Here is a 22,128-nt window from a genome sequence, read left to right on the forward strand (position 1 = left end):
TTGTATAACAGTGTAAATCTGCTGTCCCCTCAAAATAACACATCACACAGCCGTTAATGTCTAAACCGCTGGCAACAAAAGTGAGGACACCCCTAAGTGAAAATGTCCAAATTGGGCCCAAAGTGTCAATATTTTGTGGGGCCACCATTATTTTCCAGCGCTGCTTTAACCCTCTTGGGCCTGGAGTTCAGCAGAGCTTCACAGGTTGCCACTGGAGTCCTCTTCCACTCCTCCACATCACAGAGCTGGTGGCTGTTAGAGACCTTGCGCTCCTCCATTTGGACATTTTCTCTTGGGGTGTCCTCACTTTTGTTGCCAGCGGTTTAGACATTAACGGCTGTGTGATGTGTTATTTTGAGGGGACAGCAGATTTACACTGTTATACAAGCTGCACGCTCACTACTTTACAAAGTGTCATTTCTTCAGTGTCGTCACTTGAAAAGATAGAATCAGATATTTACAGACATGTGAGGGGTGAACTCACTTTGAGATACTGTATCATTAAAATCTGAATAAAAGTATTTCTAACATGCTCTTTAGTTGAAAAACATTTTGGTCTTGTTTTCTGAGAATAAAATGATTTTACAGTTATTGCTCAGGTGCATGTCCTCTTCCCTCCCCTGTTTTGAATTTATGATGCAGAATATCAGAATGACAGAGATGTAAAAGAAATGATTAATCAAATGGATTTGTAGACGACGCTTTGGGGTTCAGCCACATGGTGCTGTAACTTAAAGGGCTCCAAATGGTTTCTAAATATCTGTATGCTGAAGTGGACGTCATTCATGAACCTGATAAAGTGAGTAATTTCGGACACAGTGGTGGTCCTGGAGGGGGTGCAGGTCCTGGAGGGGGTGTGGGTCCTGGAGGGGGTGTGGGTCCTGGAGGGGGTGCGGGTCCTGGAGGGGGTGCGGGTCCTGGAGGGGGTGTGGGTCCTGGAGGGGGTCCTGGAGGGGGTGCGGGTCCTGGAGGGGGTGCGGGTCCTTGGTGTCGGCAGTCTACAGGTGCTGATGGAGTCAGAGACTTGTTTCCCGAGCTGCACAGAATCAGAACCAGGTTTACAGCCAAGGAGGTTTTCACTTTTAGAAGTTTTATCCCTCAGTTTTTGTAACAACATGAAACTCGCCACGTTAATACCTGAGATTGATCGTGACGTCACAGTGACATCACTATAACACCTTTGACTTCTGACTTGCAGCATCATGTGTTTCTCCGCTCTCTTCTTCAGGTGCTGCTTTTCGTCTTTTCCATCCTGAGGAAGGTTGCGTGGGACTATGGCCGCCTGGCGCTGGTCACCGACGCCGACAGGTAAACTCACCTGTAGTCGCAGGAAACGCTCAGAGGTTTCTTAATGTGCAGAAAACTCCCCGACGCATCTGAGGGGCCACAGCATGAATAAGATCCTGATTTGTTTCCTGTAAAGATTAATAAAATATCTCTGTGGTAACCACGAGGTGTTTTTACTACGTTGCTGTACGCTCATTTTTAATTTTCATTGTCGTCGTCCCGCCGACGTCGGCAGCTTTTGATTTTCTTTCTGTTTCCATCCTGAAGACTGAAGAAGCGTTTCAGCGACCTGGAGGAGCGGGAATAGTATGTTGTTGCTTCCTCCATGTTTGTTTTGACCGCTAACATCCTCCTCCTTCTCCTCCTCCTCCTCCTCCCCCTCCCGTCTTCTTCCCCCTCCTGTCTTCCTCCTCCTCCCGTCCTCCTCCTCCTCCCGTCCTCCTCCCCCTCCTGTGCTCCTCGTCCTCCTCCTCCCCCTCCTGTGCTCCTCGTCCTCTTCCTCCTCCTCCTCCTCCCCCTCCCGTCTTCTTCCCCCTCCCGTCTTCTTCCCCCTCCTGTCTTCCTCCTCCTCCCGTCCTCCTCCTCCTCCCGTCCTCCTCCCCCTCCTGTGCTCCTCGTCCTCTTCCTCCTCCTCCTCGTCCTCCCCCTCCCGTCCTCCTCCTTCTCCTCCTCCCCCTCCTGTGGTACTCGTCCTCCTCGTCCTCGTCCTCCGGTTTCATTAACAGGGTTCTGCTCTCTGATTGGTGCAACTAACACAACAACTTCTTCATTTCAGTGTTTCAGTATGGGGGGTTATTAGTGTGTGAAATCTGCACCACTAAAGTCCAGTATCAGATGGCCCCTGGTCCTGCAGGGGGCCCCCGGTCCTGCAGAGGGCCCCTGGTCCTGCAGAGGGCCTCCGGTCCTGCAGAGGGCCCCTGGTCCTGCAGGGGGCCCCTGGTCCTGCAGGGGGCCCCTGTGTGAACATCCACCTGAACTGTTTCACTTTCTATTTGTTGCTGTTGACAGGAAGCTCATGAGGCTGCAGCCAGCAAGTGTTTTCATTATCAAAACATCTGACAGTCATTTTCTTTACTAATGGACTGATCGATCGGTGAATAGTCACTGTTCTCTGAAGCCCAGGTGAACAATGTTCTAATGCCGAGCTTGTTGTTAGAAAACGGGGAAAGAGAAGCTGGAACACGTGAATTTATGCTGTTACAAAAATGACTGAAACAGTTTGATTGTAACATTCGATTTATTGATCGCTGTTGGGATGTAAAAAGAATTTCAACAGCTGTAATAAACCGGCTTTAATCCGGCCACGATGACCTGCAGCGACACGTGGCTGCTGTGTTGAGTGTGGCACCAATCACCCCCCATAGCCCATGAATACTGACGAGTGTGTGTGTGTGTGTGTGTGTGCGCGCGTGTGTGTGTGTACACAGTATTCACTCTGTGTTGGTTAATGTGATGCTAACAGATGTGATGCTAACAGATGTGATGCTAACAGATGTGATGCTAACAGATGTGATGCTAACTCCGCTTCTCACTTGTCTTCGTTTTTTAACTTGAACTCAGACTCAGACGAGACCAAGATAACTATGAGCCGGTCAAAAGGTAACCAGCTGTGTGTTTGTGTGTCGTCAACCCTGTGACGTGCTAGCTAGCTTGCTAGCTAGGTAGCTACCTCCACAGGAGACCCAGCGTCCTGTCAGCTAGCACGCTCACATCTGGAAACACCTCTGTCCTGTTTCTGCTGAGGGGTCAGTTTGTGATGTTACTTCCTGTTAGCGCCCTCTGTGTTTCAGTGTCTTGTAGAGGGACTAAACTCAAGAGTCCAATCAGCTTTCAGACGCCGAGGTCAAAGGTCAGAGCGGCTACATGCTAAATGCTAACAGTCACCTGACTCCCTCCTGCGTGTCTCCGCAGCGTGGCCTCTGCGATGCACTCGGAGACGCCTGACCGCTACGAACGGCTCACGTCTGTCTCCAGCTCCGTCGACTTTGACCAGAGAGACAACGTAAGGACACCTTCATCCCTCGCCACCCTCATCCTCACTGTCTACATCTTGTGTGCGTGTAAATCAGAATATAATCGTGTGTTTTTCCTGCAGGGCTTCTGCTCGTGGCTGACGGCCATCTTCAGAATAAAGTGAGTGTCCACTTCAGACCCACGAGACATTTCCGTTTGTTCCAGTCAAAGGTTTTACATGTTTTAGGCAACAGAGACAGAATGTTGTTCAGTAGCGCCACCTTCTGGTGAGGAGACGTTTTCTGTATATTTCTCATATATTTGATGTGTTTTTGTGTCTTTCTGACGCCTTCAAGTTGATATACTTTTGCAGGGTTCCCGCGGCTCCTTAAAGTCTTAAAATGAAATTAGGGAAATTCAAAATCATAAATTATCTTAAATTTACTCTGTAGGTGTTAAATTTGCTGATGGTGCGTTTGAGGCTGGTGCGTTAATTGTCTCGCTGGGTGGCCTGTATTTAAAAGTCAAATAAGCATTTATGTGTTTGATTAATTCGCTGTTAGACAACGGGAGAGTTTATTGTTGCGGCTGCGTCGTATTTTATTATCAGTAGTCGTGGTTGCAAGATGGGAAGATGCGAGTTTAATGGGTAAAAAAATGATCTGTAATATTAATAATAATCTAACTACGTGACGAGACAAATAACCTACAAGATCGAGATGAGACGGGATTTAAAAAAAATCAAGCTGAATTATATGAAAAGTTTGATCATAAAACTGTTCATTTTCTGTATTCTGGTGACATTTTCTGCACCAATTTATGGTGGAAATATTTTTATGTAAAAGAAAACACAAAATTCAAGCGGCAGGTGACAATTCAAACTCTTAACCTCAACTCTGTAGATAAACGTCTTTAATATCTGCTGAGTCATGATTTATAGTCTTCCCTCCTCTTTGTGTCTCTGTTTGGGGAAGTGACCTCTTTAAATGTGACTGTGGCGCCGGACTCTGAAGCCGTTCAGTATAAAAGCCCAGTGGGAAGGCCTTTCATTCAGGACTGAACCGTCTGCTGTGTTCGATCGTAAGAATAAAACATTAAAGATTGGTTCATTCTGTGGTCTCACATGTTTTTAACATCCGGTAAGATGTAAAACCTTCCAGTGAGCAGCGTTACTAAAACGCCAAATCTGGGGGTTGCAGCCATGTTTGTCTGAAACTCTTTTGCCAGCCAGCCTAAGATAAATAGTTAGATAAATAAATATATGCAGTGCCCGTTAGCTGAGCGTTAGCCTGCTCAGCTAACAGTCATGGATTAAATCAACATCTAGCTTCAGATCTTGGTTCAGGTCCACACAGTCTCTAAGCTGCTGGAGACTGACTGACCCATCCTCCTCCTCCTCCTCCTCCTGCAGGGATGAAGAGATCAGGGAGAAGTGCGGCGAGGACGCCGTTCACTATCTGTCCTTCCAGCGTCACATCATCGGCCTGCTGGTCGTCGTCGGCGTTCTCTCGGTCGGCATCGTCCTGCCCGTCAACTTCTCCGGAGACCTGCTGGGTGAGAACAACAGCATCATAGTCATTTAAAGGCCCCTTAGATCCATGTTGAGACCCCTACTGGGGGTCCCAATCCCCAGGTTGGGAACCACTAGTCTTCCACACAGAGCTTGCTGCTGATTGGTCGGTTTAAGGTGCTTCCGACTTTGTAATCTCTTCACATTAGACATTTCAAAACTAGCTAGGCAGCTACAGAGAGCTATAGAAGCCCCTCCCTTCCATTTCTGCCTCATGAGGCCTTATTTTGGGAAAAATATGACGATGTATATAACGATGAGAGCCAACTAATGTTTAGATCCTGTTTGAATAGAGTCCTGAATTACAGACGTTTGTCAGTACAAGTAAAAGATTAGACACATGATCTATTCCAAAACAGTCTGCAACTGTAAATAAATGACATCATAGGAGTTGAATTTACTATTTATAACTTGTTTATCAGAAATGTGAGTTTGTACATTGACCTCTGAGAGCTCAGCAGCTCTGGACTCACAGTGTTCTCGCCTTGTGTCTGGTTTTAGTCAGAATTATCAGTAAAGATGCTTTCCTAAACCAAGGAGCGCCCGGACTTCCTTCTAAAGAAGGTAACAGCAGTCAGACCAGAACTGTAGCAGGTCTGTAGCAGGTCTGTGGGCGTGTTGGTCTGTGTTTGCTGTCTGATGGTAGATGGTGGTTTTAGCTCAACCTGGACTCTCTGATTAGGAAGTTTTTTGTAGTAACATCAGTTCTGGAAGAAGTATATTTTACTTAAGTAAAGTTACAAAAGTATTATCATTAAAATATACAAGCAGCGATGAACTCGCTCCTTCACACACGGCTTTTTAGTACGATGCACGAAGGAGTTCAGTCACTTCCTGCGTCCCAGAGAGCAGCGGTTCTTAACCTTTCTGGCACTCTGACCCCTTTTTGAAGTTGAAAATATTTTTAAGTCAGTGTTTTTCTATTTTTGTGTTTATAGTAGCTGCTCCCCCAGAGGTTCCCGGCCCCCAGGTTAAGAACCACTGCCCTAGAGAAACTCCAATTATAACACATTGTGTCCCAGTACATCAAATGTGGAACATCCTGTGAAAATTTCCTGTAAAACAAATTATGCTTGTCACACAGGGCTTACCAGTAGGTGGCGCTGTGACTATATTGGCTTGTAGATGTGTTCAGGGTGGGGCTCATATCAAACATGTACAGTTTGGTGCAGATGTGGCTATGTACAGAAAAGTTACAACAACTTCCTGTTTGACGGCGAAACATCCATTTTCGACGCCACGCCACAAGCCCGCCCTTTAGCGAAAACTCACCGTTAACACAACTTTTAATCGCAAGGGTCTGTAGATTGTGCAGCAAAAATTTGAAATCGATCCAATTAATCCTGTAGGAGGAGTACGTTAAAGTACGGATCCTGTAAATCGTAAGAAATTACCATAAAATTTAAAATGGCTGACTTCCTGTTGGGTTTGTTTTATATTCAGCGGGGTAGTTTGTGATACAAATACATCGTCATGTATTTGGTGATTATAGTTTGTATTCTGAATCCGTATAGTACCTCAGAAGTGTACTTCAGTACAGTACTTGACTTAATGTACTTAGTTTGATTGTTAGCTTCAGTGGTAAATGTTTCCTGATGATGAACTCTGACTTATGTTTTTCTTCCAGAAAACAACGCCTACAGCTTCGGACGCACCACGATAGCGAACCTGAAGTCTCAGTGAGTTCTCAAGGGTTCATTTACTGTATTGATTACTTTACTGATCCTCACCGGTGATCACATGAGACCCTGTAAACCTGTTAATGGTCTGATCTGAGTAGCACAGATCAGACTGAAGTCGATGAAACTCAAATCTGTTCCAGCTTTAGTTTTTCTTCTTCTCCGATTTGAGTTGCTCAGCAGGAAGCAGCAGATCCAGGATCAGGACCTCTAAGCAACCTTGGTGTCTAAACCTGACCGAGTGTTTTTTTTCATGTCCAGGAACAACCTGCTGTGGCTGCACACCTCATTCGCCTTTATGTATCTGCTGCTGACCGTCTACAGCATGAGGAGACACACCTCCAAGATGCACTACAAGGAGGACGACCTGGTAGGAAACACAAGTTTAAATCTAATAGCCTAATAACGGTGATGAACAGTCGTCACCTGTGTGGATCCGGCAGGTGTCAAACGTCGTCGTTTTAGGTTTCTTGAGGCTTCATCAGAGATGTGACGACGATCTTTATCTGTGTAATGTAACATTTGGAAAACAATGTCCAATGTATTCAGATGCATTTTACAGGTGTTTGTTCGCTACCCTCGCTTTGTCACCACTGTCCCCCTTCCCCAATGCTGATAAAGTATTTTTGACTTTAAACTGTGAGGTGTGAAACGTTAATAATTGTTCAAATTAATCTTATTTTAAATCTGCTGTCGCTTGTTTTAATCCCAGTCTTGTGTTTTGCAGGTGAAACGTACTTTATTCATTAACGGCATCTCTAAATACGCAGAGGAGAGTCAGATCAAACAGCACTTTGAGTAAGTTCACTGCTTTCTGTTCCGTCTTCCTCTCAGATCTTTAAAAAGGTTTCTTTGTCTGTGGTTTAGGTGAAATTTTAGGCTGTTTATTAGATTAGAAAGCTTCATTATTCCTCAAAGGGGAAACTCTGAAGCCAACACTGAAGAAATGACCCTTTGCTCCAGTGTAAAGTAGTGAGTCTACAGCTTGTAACAGTGTAAATCTGCTGTCCCCTCAAAATAACACATCACACAGCCGTTAATGTCTAAACCGCTGGATACAAGAGATAATAAAATATTGACAATAATGTGGGGATTGTAGTCAAGACAACCAGTAGGTTCGCACAGAACAAGAAATAAAAACAGCCTTCTGAAGCCTGATTTAAGCTGATGGGTTGTTACAAATACGACCAGCTGAAAACTTCAAATAAAAAATCAGACACATTGATTTAAAAAATCAAATTGCTGTTGGGATAAAACACCGTGGCATCTTCAGTCTACAGCAACTCGGTGTCTACAAGCTCCATGAGATTCTTTAGTTTGGCACTCGTTCTCTTTTCTAAGATGACCTCCAGGGGGTCAGGGGCCAGGCACTCACCGGCTATAACACCTTGATTAAAAAGTACAATTAATTTTCTCTTAATCTTGTCCTCGACTGTGCCGGCTGAATAGGAACCCTTGATAATATTTTTATATTATTATATATTTATTTTATATAAGTCCGTAGTCTCTCTGTTTGGTGTGACGCCTGCAGGATCTGAGCCTTCTTGTTGTTCCTCAGGCAGGCGTACGAGAACTGCACGGTGCTGGAGGCTCGGATCTGCTACAACGTGGCCAAGCTGATGTCTCTGAACGCCGAGAGGTGAGACAGAGTCGGGGCCCAGTGCATGCTGGGAGACACATTAAAGACGATGAAAAGCCACACATGCTCCGTGTGTTTGTGTCTGTCAGGAAGAAGACGGAGCGCAGCAAGAAGTTCTTCACCGACCTGATGGCGAAGGAACACGTTCCCACCATGATCAACCCCAAACCCTGCGGACACCTGTGCTGCTGCGCCATCGCCGGCTGCGAGGAGGTGACGCTAATAACGCTAACGCTGTGCTCACACATGCACACGCAGAGTAGCGTGTGCATGTGTGAGCCTGCAGCATGATGGTTAGAAATCACATCACGTCGCTGCTGTGCTGGAACGTGATTGGGCGGTTAGAGAATTGAGACGACGTTGATGCTGACAATCATCTGTTTCTACATTTAACTTCTTTTAACTACTTACTTTACTTTCAGGCTGTGAAAACAGTTTTCAGACTAAAGTAAAGAGGCAGTTTTATAACATGTCGACCTGGAAGCGGCAGCCGTGATGAGAGCTGGTCGAGTTCTCTTAAGCTGAGGAAAAGTGCATCCCTGCTTCCTTCCTTACCCCCTTTAGCGTAGGGAACACTGCACCATCCTTTGCCAAAGGGAAGGAGGTAACGCCGTCCCACAATTCCTTGCAGCAGCAACATATAAGCAGCATTGTAGTTTCACCACGGCAGACCCACGTAAATGTAGAAACTACAGAGCGCCTGTTTTATGCTCCTGGCACGATCCAAAACGTCTGGAAGTCCTCGTATGATGAGCTCTGAAACCATAAATAGTAGGGATCCACCGAAAATAGCGAAAACAGCACTTTCGGTGTTCAGAAGACGCAAAAATGGCCATTTGCAGACGCTGTTCTGCTGAACTGTCTCCCAGCACGCCTACTCCATCTGTGGCTGTTGCTTTATTTGATCAATTTCAACATTTCAATCCTATTTGATTAGTTTTTATTTTAACAACTATCTATTTGGTTGTTTGTTGTTTAGGAAAGGACTTTTTCTTTTGCCTGGTGTGAATGTGTTGGCTCAGGTGTTGTTACCTTGTTAGCAGTGATTCAGCGGCCTGCATTTGTCCTGCAGGAGGAGGCGGTCAGCTACTACACCAAGAGGGAGGCCAAGCTGAAGGAGGAGTACAGGAAGGAGAAGGAGAAGGTCCACACCAAACCACTGGGCATGGCCTTCGTCACCTTCCAGAACGAGGCCATGACTGCCATGTGAGCCCCGCCCCTGACCTGACCCTGACTCCGCCCATTCTCATGACCCCACCTCGTTTCTCACGCCTCCCACCTACAATTATTTCCATGTCATGAATGTGCACTTCTCTGACTCCACCTCTTCCGCCCCTCTCTGTAACTTCACCTCCTCTGTCTGACTCCACCCCTTTCTCTGACCCCGCCCCGTCTGTTTTCACAGCATCTTGAAGGACTTCAACGCCTGTCAGGTTCAGGGTTGTCGGTGTCATCAGGAGCCACAGTCCTCTCAGTTCAGCGAGGCTCTTCATGTTTACAACTGGAGCGTTTCGTACGCGCCCGACCCGCAGAACGTCCGCTGGTACGTCCGCAAACTCCACCCGCCTAAAAACACAACCAAATACAAATCAAATGCACCCCTCACCGTGTCCTGGTTTCTTCTTGCAGGGAACACCTGTCGCTGGGGGGGATCTCCTGGTGGATCCGCTGCTTCATCATCAACTGCATCCTCTTCCTCCTGCTCTTCTTCCTCACCACGCCCGCCATCATCATCTCCACCATGGACAAGTTCAACGTCACCAAGCCTGTCGAGTATCTCAACGTAAGAACGACCAGCCTCTAAGTCCAACCGAGTCTCAGCAGATGAGTCATCGTCCTGCTGCTCTCACTCTGCTGTTTGTTTGTTTGTTTGTACAGAATCCCATCGTCACTCAGTTCTTCCCCACGCTGCTGCTTTGGGCTTTCTCTGCTCTGCTGCCCACCATCGTCTACTACTCTGCCTTCTTCGAGGCTCACTGGACCAGGTACCGCTGCTGGTTCCACCTCAGACTCGCAACACAAGGGTTGAGGGTTTGATTCCACCTCAAGACAACTTTGTTTTTTCTCTCTCCGACAAAAAGATTAAGCAGCGCATGTTTCTGAGGTCACGGCATGCGCTGCACTGTTTGTGTTTCGGTGTTTGATCCTCATCCATCAACCTACAGACGCTTTTCATTTCCCCAGTATCTCCAGGCAGAGAACATTTAGGGGAATCACGTTCTCTGACGGCTCTTTCAAAGTAAAAGCTCAGTTCAACTCCAAATACTGCATTACAGTAAACAAGCTTCTCGCTCTTTTATTTTGTTGACAAAACCACTAAAGAGGAAGTGATTATGTGAGTAACTGTCATGACTGAGATCTATTTCAGCAGCTGTCAAAGTGTTTAGGTATTTATATTTGTTGCCGCTATCAAAGCACCGTAATCTGGCAGCGGGCCAGATATTGTTGTTGGCGGCAGTTTTGGCGAGGATCCATAATCACAGAGAGAATCAACGTGTTTCCCTTTTCAGTGTTTGTATAAACTTTATCTAACGTGTGGTTTATAAAGGACTGTGGTGCAGAAACAGTGACAGTGTTTCACACTCTTGGCTCACATTTTCCACGTTGTCTGTCAGTGGCCAAGTCACAATAACATGTGGTTTTACTGAATAATTCAGTAAATATCATTTCTTAATAAATCTACCTAAAGAAACCTCATTTCCTGACTGGCCACTCTCTGCTGTCTCTGAAGAGACACCTTTTGTGCTGTGTGAGCCACCGTAGCTGTCCTGCGCTCTCTGAAAGGTTAGAGGGCAGTGGTAGACTGGACAGATGGTTGCAGTTCACAACCCTCACCACTAGATGCCACTAAATCTCACACACTGAACCTTTAATACTTCAATATTAGTAGTAGCACTTCTGTGGCAAGTCCAGGTCAAGCCTCAAGTCATTCAAGACTAATCCAAATAAAAATCTCACATTAGAGGAGACTAGTCCAAGTGAAGTTGAATGTCAGTTGATAAAAGTCCAAATCATGTCTCAGGTCACTCCAGACACGTCCAAATCACTTTGACTGAGAAGAAATTCAAGTTAAGTGTCAGTTTAAAGGACAGATCTCAATATATACAAACAAGCCCAAGTCAAGTCTCAAATTAATTTGTCATTAGACCTGTCTAAATTGGGTCAGTCGAGACAAGTCCTCAGATCAGTCATCACGGGTCCAAATCAAGTCTACAGTAGCTGAGGGGGGTATCTGACCCTGGTTTGGTCGTCTCTGTGTGTCTGCAGGTCTGGAGAAAACAGGACAACGATGCATAAATGTTACACCTTCCTGATCTTCATGGTTCTGCTGCTGCCGTCTCTCGGACTCAGCAGGTAATAAAAACCGTTCACTGTAAGAATCTGTCGCTGAGTGACCTTTGACCTCTGCTGTTCTTACTGATACTTCTGTGTCTCCGGTTTTCAGTCTGGATGTTTTCTTCCGCTGGCTCTTCGATAAGAAGTTCCTGGCTGATGCCACAGTCCGATTTGAGTAAGTAATCCCATGTTCAATGTCATTATCGAACACTAACTAGCACTATGATGGTTTGGAGGACACTGATAATTATTTATCTCTGGGGTTTTAATTCTAGTCCTCACTGCAAGTAAATGCCCAAGAAATCGAAAATTGGATATATTGGATATTTAAAAAATAAATACAATTTTAAATTAAAAACATTTAAACATAAAATTCAAATTAATATTGGCAGTCCTGGACTTCCATAATTTGAAGTGATAAAAGTATCTTTAGCCTTTGTTTATATTCAGCTTATGTACAGCTCTGTTTCTCTGCACGCATCTATAAGGTATCAATAAAGTTTGATTGATCAGTAGTAGGCCGTTCTGCTGTAATGATGGTGCTGCGTCCCCTTCAGGTGCGTCTTCCTGCCGGATAACGGAGCATTCTTCGTCAACTATGTCATCGCCTCGGCGTTCATCGGGAATGCCATGGACCTGCTGAGGATCCCCGGTCTGCTCATGTACATGATCCGGCTGTGCCTGGCTCGCTCCGCCGCCGACCGCCGCAACGTCAAGAGGGTGAGGACTGACGTGACCCTGACTGAGAGGACTGACGTGACCCTGACTAAGAGGACGGACAGTGACTCTGACTGATGGTGACCCTGACTAAGAGGACTGACCGTGACCCTGACTAAGAGGACTGACGTGACCCTGACTAAGAGGACTGACGTGACCCTGACTGAGAGGACTGACGTGACTCTGACTGAGAGGACTGACGTGACCCTGACTGAGAGGACTGACGTGACCCTGACTAAGAGGACGGACAGTGACTCTGACTGATGGTGACCCTGACTAAGAGGACTGACGTGACCCTGACTAAGAGGACGGACAGTGACTCTGACTAAGAGGACGGACAGTGACTCTGACTGATGGTGACCCCGACTAAGAGGACGGACAGTGACTCTGACTGATAGTGACCCTGACTAAGAGGACGGACCGTGACCCTGACTAAGAGGACTGACCGTGACTCTGACTGATGGTGACCCTGACTAAGAGGACTGACCGTGACCCTGATCGAGAGGACTGACCGTGACCCTGACTAAGAGGACTGACAGTGACTCTGACTGATGGTGACCCTGACTAAGAGGACGGACAGTGACTCTGACTAAGAGGACGGACAGTGACTCTGACTGATGGTGACCCTGACTAAGAGGACTGACCGTGACCCTGACTAAGAGGACTGACCGTGACTCTGACTGATGGTGACCCTGACTAAGAGGACTGACCGTGACCCTGATCGAGAGGACTGACCGTGACCCTGATCGAGAGGACTGACCGTGACCCTGATCGAGAGGACTGACCGTGACCCTGACTAAGAGGACTGACAGTGACTCTGACTGATGGTGACCCTGACTAAGAGGACGGACCGTGACCCTGACTAAGAGGACTGACCGTGACTCTGACTGATGGTGACCCTGACTAAGAGGACGGACCGTGACCCTGATCAAGAGGACTGACCGTGACTCTGACTGACCGTGACCCTGACTAAGAGGACGGACAGTGACTCTGACTAAGAGGACTGACCGTGACCCTGATCGAGAGGACGGACAGTGACTCTGACTGATGGTGACCCTGACTAAGAGGACGGACCGTGACCCTGACTAAGAGGACTGACCGTGACTCTGACTAAGAGGACTGACCGTGACTCTGACTGATGGTGACCCTGACTAAGAGGACGGACAGTGACTCTGACTAAGAGGACGGACAGTGACTCTGACTGATGGTGACCCTGACTAAGAGGACTGACCGTGACTCTGACTGATGGTGACCCTGACTAAGAGGACGGACCGTGACCCTGATCAAGAGGACTGACCGTGACTCTGACTGACCGTGACCCTGACTAAGAGGACGGACAGTGACTCTGACTAAGAGGACTGACCGTGACCCTGATCGAGAGGACGGACAGTGACTCTGACTGATGGTGACCCTGACTAAGAGGACTGACCGTGACCCTGACTAAGAGGACTGACAGTGACTCTGACTGATGGTGACCCTGACTAAGAGGACGGACCGTGACCCTGACTAAGAGGACTGACCGTGACTCTGACTGATGGTGACCCTGACTAAGAGGACGGACAGTGACTCTGACTAAGAGGACGGACAGTGACTCTGACTGATGGTGACCCTGACTAAGAGGACTGACCGTGACTCTGACTGATGGTGACCCTGACTAAGAGGACTGACCGTGACCCTGATCGAGAGGACTGACCGTGACCCTGACTAAGAGGACTGACAGTGACTCTGACTGATGGTGACCCTGACTAAGAGGACGGACCGTGACCCTGACTAAGAGGACTGACCGTGACTCTGACTGATGGTGACCCTGACTAAGAGGACGGACCGTGACTCTGACTAAGAGGACTGACAGTGACTCTGACTGATGGTGACCCTGACTAAGAGGACGGACCGTGACCCTGACTAAGAGGACTGACAGTGACTCTGACTGATGGTGACCCTGACTAAGAGGACGGACCGTGACCCTGACTAAGAGGACTGACAGTGACTCTGACTGATGGTGACCCTGACTAAGAGGACTGACCGTGACTCTGACTGATGGTGACCCTGACTAAGAGGACGGACCGTGACCCTGATCAAGAGGACTGACCGTGACTCTGACTGACCGTGACCCTGACTAAGAGGACGGACAGTGACTCTGACTAAGAGGACTGACCGTGTCCCTGACTAAGAGGACGGACAGTGACTCTGACTGACCGTGACCCTGACTAAGAGGACGGACAGTGACTCTGACTGATGGTGACCCTGACTAAGAGGACGGACAGTGACCCTGACTAAGAGGACTGACAGTGACCCTGACTGATGGTGACCCTGACTAAGAGGACGGACCGTGTCCCTGACTAAGAGGACGGACAGTGACTCTGACTGATGGTGACCCTGACTAAGAGGACGGACCGTGTCCCTGACTAAGAGGACGGACAGTGACTCTGACTGATGGTGACCCTGACTAAGAGGACTGACCGTGACCCTGACTAAGAGGACTGACCGTGACCCTGACTAAGAGGACGGACAGTGACCCTGACTAAGAGGACTGACCGTGACCCTGATCGAGAGGACGGACAGTGACCCTGACGAGAGGACAGTGACTCTGACTGAGTGACCCTGACTAAGAGGACGGACAGTGACTCTGACTGACCGTGTCCCTGACTAAGAGGACTGACCGTGACCCTGATCGAGAGGACGGACAGTGACCCTGACTAAGAGGACTGACCGTGACCCTGATCGAGAGGACGGACAGTGACCCTGACTAAGAGGACGGACAGTGACTCTGACTGATGGTGACCCTGACTAAGAGGACGGACAGTGACTCTGACTGACCGTGTCCCTGACTAAGAGGACTGACCGTGACCCTGATCGAGAGGACGGACAGTGACTCTGACTGATGGTGACCCTGACTAAGAGGACTGACCGTGACTCTGACTGATGGTGACCCTGACTAAGAGGACTGACCGTGACCCTGATCGAGAGGACGGACAGTGACTCTGACTGACCGTGACCCTGACTAAGAGGACGGACAGTGACTCTGACTGACCGTGACCCTGACTAAGAGGACGGACAGTGACTCTGACTGACGGTGACCCTGACTAAGAGGACGGACAGTGACTCTGACTGATGGTGACCCTGACTAAGAGGACTGACCGTGACTCTGACTGATGGTGACCCTGACTAAGAGGACTGACCGTGACTCTGACTGATGGTGACCCTGACTAAGAGGACTGACCGTGACCCTGATCGAGAGGACGGACAGTGACTCTGACTGATGGTGACCCTGACTAAGAGGACTGACCGTGACCCTGATCGAGAGGACTGACCGTGACCCTGACTAAGAGGACTGACAGTGACTCTGACTGATGGTGACCCTGACTAAGAGGACGGACCGTGACCCTGACTAAGAGGACTGACCGTGACTCTGACTGATGGTGACCCTGACTAAGAGGACGGACCGTGACTCTGACTAAGAGGACTGACAGTGACTCTGACTGATGGTGACCCTGACTAAGAGGACGGACCGTGACCCTGACTAAGAGGACTGACCGTGACTCTGACTGATGGTGACCCTGACTAAGAGGACGGACCGTGACCCTGATCAAGAGGACTGACCGTGACTCTGACTGACCGTGACCCTGACTAAGAGGACGGACAGTGACTCTGACTAAGAGGACTGACCGTGACCCTGATCGAGAGGACGGACAGTGACTCTGACTGATGGTGACCCTGACTAAGAGGACTGACCGTGACCCTGACTAAGAGGACTGACAGTGACTCTGACTGATGGTGACCCTGACTAAGAGGACGGACCGTGACCCTGACTAAGAGGACTGACCGTGACTCTGACTGATGGTGACCCTGACTAAGAGGACGGACAGTGACTCTGACTAAGAGGACGGACAGTGACTCTGACTGATGGTGACCCTGACTAAGAGGACTGACCGTGACTCTGACTGATGGTGACCCTGACTAAGAGGACTGACAGTGACTCTGACTGATGGTGACCCTGACTAAGAGGACGGACCGTGACCCTGACTAAGAGGACTGACCGTGACTCTGACTGATGGTGACCCTGACTAAGAGGACGGACCGTGACCCTGATCAAGAGGACTGACCGTGACTCTGACTGACCGTGACCCTGACTAAGAGGACGGACAGTGACTCTGACTAAGAGGACTGACCGTGACCCTGATCGAGAGGACGGACAGTGACTCTGACTGATGGTGACCCTGACTAAGAGGACTGACCGTGACCCTGACTAAGAGGACTGACAGTGACTCTGACTGATGGTGACCCTGACTAAGAGGACGGACCGTGACCCTGACTAAGAGGACTGACCGTGACTCTGACTGATGGTGACCCTGACTAAGAGGACGGACAGTGACTCTGACTAAGAGGACGGACAGTGACTCTGACTGATGGTGACCCTGACTAAGAGGACTGACCGTGACTCTGACTGATGGTGACCCTGACTAAGAGGACTGACCGTGACCCTGATCGAGAGGACTGACCGTGACCCTGACTAAGAGGACTGACAGTGACTCTGACTGATGGTGACCCTGACTAAGAGGACGGACCGTGACCCTGACTAAGAGGACTGACCGTGACTCTGACTGATGGTGACCCTGACTAAGAGGACGGACCGTGACTCTGACTAAGAGGACTGACAGTGACTCTGACTGATGGTGACCCTGACTAAGAGGACGGACCGTGACCCTGACTAAGAGGACTGACAGTGACTCTGACTGATGGTGACCCTGACTAAGAGGACGGACCGTGACCCTGACTAAGAGGACTGACAGTGACTCTGACTGATGGTGACCCTGACTAAGAGGACTGACCGTGACTCTGACTGATGGTGACCCTGACTAAGAGGACGGACCGTGACCCTGATCAAGAGGACTGACCGTGACTCTGACTGACCGTGACCCTGACTAAGAGGACGGACAGTGACTCTGACTAAGAGGACTGACCGTGTCCCTGACTAAGAGGACGGACAGTGACTCTGACTGACCGTGACCCTGACTAAGAGGACGGACAGTGACTCTGACTGATGGTGACCCTGACTAAGAGGACGGACAGTGACCCTGACTAAGAGGACTGACAGTGACCCTGACTGATGGTGACCCTGACTAAGAGGACGGACCGTGTCCCTGACTAAGAGGACGGACAGTGACTCTGACTGATGGTGACCCTGACTAAGAGGACGGACCGTGTCCCTGACTAAGAGGACGGACAGTGACTCTGACTGATGGTGACCCTGACTAAGAGGACTGACCGTGACCCTGACTAAGAGGACTGACCGTGACCCTGACTAAGAGGACGGACAGTGACCCTGACTAAGAGGACTGACCGTGACCCTGATCGAGAGGACGGACAGTGACCCTGACTAAGAGGACGGACAGTGACTCTGACTGATGGTGACCCTGACTAAGAGGACGGACAGTGACTCTGACTGACCGTGTCCCTGACTAAGAGGACTGACCGTGACCCTGATCGAGAGGACGGACAGTGACCCTGACTAAGAGGACTGACCGTGACCCTGATCGAGAGGACGGACAGTGACCCTGACTAAGAGGACGGACAGTGACTCTGACTGATGGTGACCCTGACTAAGAGGACGGACAGTGACTCTGACTGATGGTGACCCTGACTAAGAGGACGGACAGTGACTCTGACTGACCGTGTCCCTGACTAAGAGGACTGACCGTGACCCTGATCGAGAGGACGGACAGTGACTCTGACTGATGGTGACCCTGACTAAGAGGACTGACCGTGACTCTGACTGATGGTGACCCTGACTAAGAGGACTGACCGTGACCCTGATCGAGAGGACGGACAGTGACTCTGACTGACCGTGACCCTGACTAAGAGGACGGACAGTGACTCTGACTGACCGTGACCCTGACTAAGAGGACGGACAGTGACTCTGACTGACGGTGACCCTGACTAAGAGGACGGACAGTGACTCTGACTGATGGTGACCCTGACTAAGAGGACTGACCGTGACTCTGACTGATGGTGACCCTGACTAAGAGGACTGACCGTGACTCTGACTGATGGTGACCCTGACTAAGAGGACTGACCGTGACCCTGATCGAGAGGACGGACAGTGACTCTGACTGATGGTGACCCTGACTAAGAGGACTGACCGTGACCCTGATCGAGAGGACTGACCGTGACCCTGACTAAGAGGACTGACAGTGACTCTGACTGATGGTGACCCTGACTAAGAGGACGGACCGTGACCCTGACTAAGAGGACTGACCGTGACTCTGACTGATGGTGACCCTGACTAAGAGGACGGACCGTGACTCTGACTAAGAGGACTGACAGTGACTCTGACTGATGGTGACCCTGACTAAGAGGACGGACCGTGACCCTGACTAAGAGGACTGACAGTGACTCTGACTGATGGTGACCCTGACTAAGAGGACTGACCGTGACTCTGACTGATGGTGACCCTGACTAAGAGGACGGACCGTGACCCTGATCAAGAGGACTGACCGTGACTCTGACTGACCGTGACCCTGACTAAGAGGACGGACAGTGACTCTGACTAAGAGGACTGACCGTGTCCCTGACTAAGAGGACGGACAGTGACTCTGACTGACCGTGACCCTGACTAAGAGGACGGACAGTGACTCTGACTGATGGTGACCCTGACTAAGAGGACGGACAGTGACCCTGACTAAGAGGACTGACAGTGACCCTGACTGATGGTGACCCTGACTAAGAGGACGGACCGTGTCCCTGACTAAGAGGACGGACAGTGACTCTGACTGATGGTGACCCTGACTAAGAGGACGGACCGTGTCCCTGACTAAGAGGACGGACAGTGACTCTGACTGATGGTGACCCTGACTAAGAGGACTGACCGTGACCCTGACTAAGAGGACTGACCGTGACCCTGACTAAGAGGACGGACAGTGACCCTGACTAAGAGGACTGACCGTGACCCTGATCGAGAGGACGGACAGTGACCCTGACTAAGAGGACGGACAGTGACTCTGACTGATGGTGACCCTGACTAAGAGGACGGACAGTGACTCTGACTGACCGTGTCCCTGACTAAGAGGACTGACCGTGACCCTGATCGAGAGGACGGACAGTGACCCTGACTAAGAGGACTGACCGTGACCCTGATCGAGAGGACGGACAGTGACCCTGACTAAGAGGACGGACAGTGACTCTGACTGATGGTGACCCTGACTAAGAGGACGGACAGTGACTCTGACTGATGGTGACCCTGACTAAGAGGACGGACAGTGACTCTGACTGATGGTGACCCTGACTAAGAGGACGGACAGTGACTCTGACTGACCGTGTCCCTGACTAAGAGGACTGACCGTGACCCTGATCGAGAGGACGGACAGTGACTCTGACTGATGGTGACCCTGACTAAGAGGACTGACCGTGACTCTGACTGATGGTGACCCTGACTAAGAGGACTGACCGTGACCCTGATCGAGAGGACGGACAGTGACTCTGACTGACCGTGACCCTGACTAAGAGGACGGACAGTGACTCTGACTGACCGTGACCCTGACTAAGAGGACGGACAGTGACTCTGACTGATGGTGACCCTGACTAAGAGGACGGACAGTGACTCTGACTGATGGTGACCCTGACTAAGAGGACTGACCGTGACTCTGACTGATGGTGACCCTGACTAAGAGGACTGACCGTGACTCTGACTGATGGTGACCCTGACTAAGAGGACTGACCGTGACCCTGATCGAGAGGACGGACAGTGACTCTGACTGATGGTGACCCTGACTAAGAGGACGGACAGTGACTCTGACTGATGGTGACCCTGACTAAGAGGACGGACCGTGACCCTGATCGAGAGGACGGACAGTGACTCTGACTGATGGTGACCCTGATCGAGAGGACGGACAGTGACTCTGACGGACGGTGACCCTGACTAAGAGGACGGACAGTGACTCTGACGGACGGTGACCCTGACTAAGAGGACTGACCGTGACCCTGATCGAGAGGACGGACAGTGACTCTGACTGACCGTGACCATGACTAAGAGGACGGACAGTGACTCTGACTGACCGTGACCCTAACTAAGAGGACTGACCGTGACCCTAACTTATGGTGACCCTGATCGAGAGGACGGACAGTGACTCTGACTTATGGTGACCCTGAGTAAGATGATTGACGTGCCTCAACATTGCAGCCTCATGGGGGCGCTGCTGTTGCTGCTGCTGTGTCCTGTTTAAAGCCTGTGTTTGGTCCCTGCAGCACCAGGCCTATGAGTTTCAGTTCGGAGCGGCGTACGCCTGGATGATGAACGTCTTCACGGTGGTGATGGCCTACAGCATCACCTGCCCCATCATCGTCCCCTTCGGTCAGTCTCAAGTACACCACACCCCATACTGCACTGCTACTACGACAGCATCTGTAATACAATATAGTACAAGAATATAGTACCACAGCACTAGTACTAAGGGTAATACTAGTCATCACAGTTGTTTGTAGGACTTTAGTGGCAAGTCCAAATAAGTATCATATCAGTCAATTCAAATCCATGCCGAATCCCAAGTCAATCCACATAAGTCCAAATCAAGTTCCGTCTCTAGCCTTGTCAAATCCCGTCAGTAATGACTGATCAGATATGTTAAGTCGTCTGTGGGACTTCCTGAACCAGGTCTGATGTACATGCTGCTGAAACACCTGGTGGACAGATACAACATGTACTACGCCTACCTGCCCTCCAAACTGGACAAGAAGATCCATTCCGGGGCCGTCACCCAGGTTGTGGCCGCACCCATCCTCTGCCTCTTCTGGTTGCTCTTCTTCTCCACTGTACGCACAGGTAAGCCGCCCCCCCCCCCCCCCCCCCCCCGAGCAAGCCTCAAGTCAGTCAAGACACCATTTGAACCTATCACAGGAAGCGTACCGTTGAACGTGTCCTTTCAATGGTTGACCCTAACCCGGATAAACATTCAATCTATGTTTGTGTGAGCGAAGTTGTTGAATGCTAATTAAAACTGCTAATGTGCTTTCAGGTTTCGAGACAGCGACGTCCATGTTCACCTTGGTGGTGCTGATCATCACCATCGTGGTCTGTCTGTCTCACGTCTGCTTCGGACACTTTAAGTACCTCAGCGCTCACAACTACAAGGTACAGCAACTTCTTTTAGTGAAGGTTCCCAAAGGAACGTGTGTGAAACATCCGTGTTGGTGTTTACACTGTCTCCCTCTGTGTCTCCGTCTCAGATCGACACCAAGGAGAACGATGTGGACGCCGTCGAGAATGGACGTCCAGCTCGTCCCTCGTCCTCCCCCACCACCAAATCTCAGGTGGCTCACTTACAAGTTGCGCTCAAGTTATTACGTTGTGCACACAAGATCGAACTATATCTCTAAGGACCTTTAGGGTTAGGATCCAGTTTAGGTTTCTTACTTTTACTTGTTAAGAACTTGGACTGTATATAAATCAAATACAGCTCATAACGGGAGAGATGATTTAAATCTGGATTTGTTCCATCATAGAAAAAGTCAACAAGACTAGGACTCAGACATTATATGCCAACCTTTAAGACTTTTTTTCTATGGAAAGTACAAAAGATTTGTCAGTATGAAACAAGAACCCAGTTCTTTTTATTATGTATGATCATAGACTGCATGAAACACTCGCTCATAGCTTTGATTTGGAAACTCAGGCTCCATCCACACTACTACATTTTCCATCCCCACCAGCGTTTTAGCTGCGTATAAGAATTAATCTCCGTCTAGATTCAAACAAATTAAAATGCACATCACGTGACCGTTCACATACTCTAGGCACGTGCGTGCCGGTGTAAACAGGAAGCAGGTTGTCTACTCGATAGCTCGACTAAAGAAGAAAGTTCTACTAGAGACGAATGAAGAACAGCAGAAATTTCTTGGACCAGCATGGACCAACAGCGAAGTGGAACTGTTAGTAAAAGGAACACGACTTGCAC

General features: G+C 49.3%; 1 protein-coding gene across 4 annotated transcripts in view; it reads left to right on the top strand.

Moving 5' to 3' along the window:
* The window catches only part of LOC119899862 (CSC1-like protein 2), a 41,145-nt gene that overhangs the window by 12,777 nt on the left and 6,240 nt on the right, over nt 1–22,128 (top strand). For 2 of the 4 annotated variants that reach the window (XM_038714663.1, XM_038714664.1), the window contains 21 exons: nt 1,229–1,308; nt 1,555–1,593; nt 3,199–3,289; nt 3,383–3,420; nt 4,652–4,794; nt 6,438–6,489; nt 6,751–6,859; nt 7,217–7,287; nt 8,048–8,128; nt 8,218–8,341; nt 9,201–9,334; nt 9,534–9,671; nt 9,758–9,911; nt 10,007–10,113; nt 11,396–11,482; nt 11,574–11,639; nt 12,022–12,184; nt 20,423–20,528; nt 20,829–20,996; nt 21,190–21,305; nt 21,401–21,484. In XM_038714663.1, the coding sequence (XP_038570591.1) occupies nt 1,229–1,308; nt 1,555–1,593; nt 3,199–3,289; nt 3,383–3,420; nt 4,652–4,794; nt 6,438–6,489; nt 6,751–6,859; nt 7,217–7,287; nt 8,048–8,128; nt 8,218–8,341; nt 9,201–9,334; nt 9,534–9,671; nt 9,758–9,911; nt 10,007–10,113; nt 11,396–11,482; nt 11,574–11,639; nt 12,022–12,184; nt 20,423–20,528; nt 20,829–20,996; nt 21,190–21,305; nt 21,401–21,484 (2,151 nt within the window). Of the gene's footprint in view, nt 1–1,228; nt 1,309–1,554; nt 1,594–3,198; nt 3,290–3,382; nt 3,421–4,651; nt 4,795–4,833; nt 5,375–6,437; nt 6,490–6,750; nt 6,860–7,216; nt 7,288–8,047; nt 8,129–8,217; nt 8,342–9,200; nt 9,335–9,533; nt 9,672–9,757; nt 9,912–10,006; nt 10,114–11,395; nt 11,483–11,573; nt 11,640–12,021; nt 12,185–20,422; nt 20,529–20,828; nt 20,997–21,189; nt 21,306–21,400; nt 21,485–22,128 lie in introns of those variants that run through there. The other 2 variants (XM_038714665.1, XM_038714666.1) reach the window with 2 other exon arrangements.

The sequence above is a fragment of the Micropterus salmoides genome, unplaced genomic scaffold, assembly GCF_014851395.1.
Source record: "Micropterus salmoides isolate LMB-PRFRI ecotype aquatic unplaced genomic scaffold, ASM1485139v1 Ms_hic_scaffold_12, whole genome shotgun sequence".
NCBI lineage: Eukaryota > Metazoa > Chordata > Actinopteri > Centrarchiformes > Centrarchidae > Micropterus > Micropterus salmoides.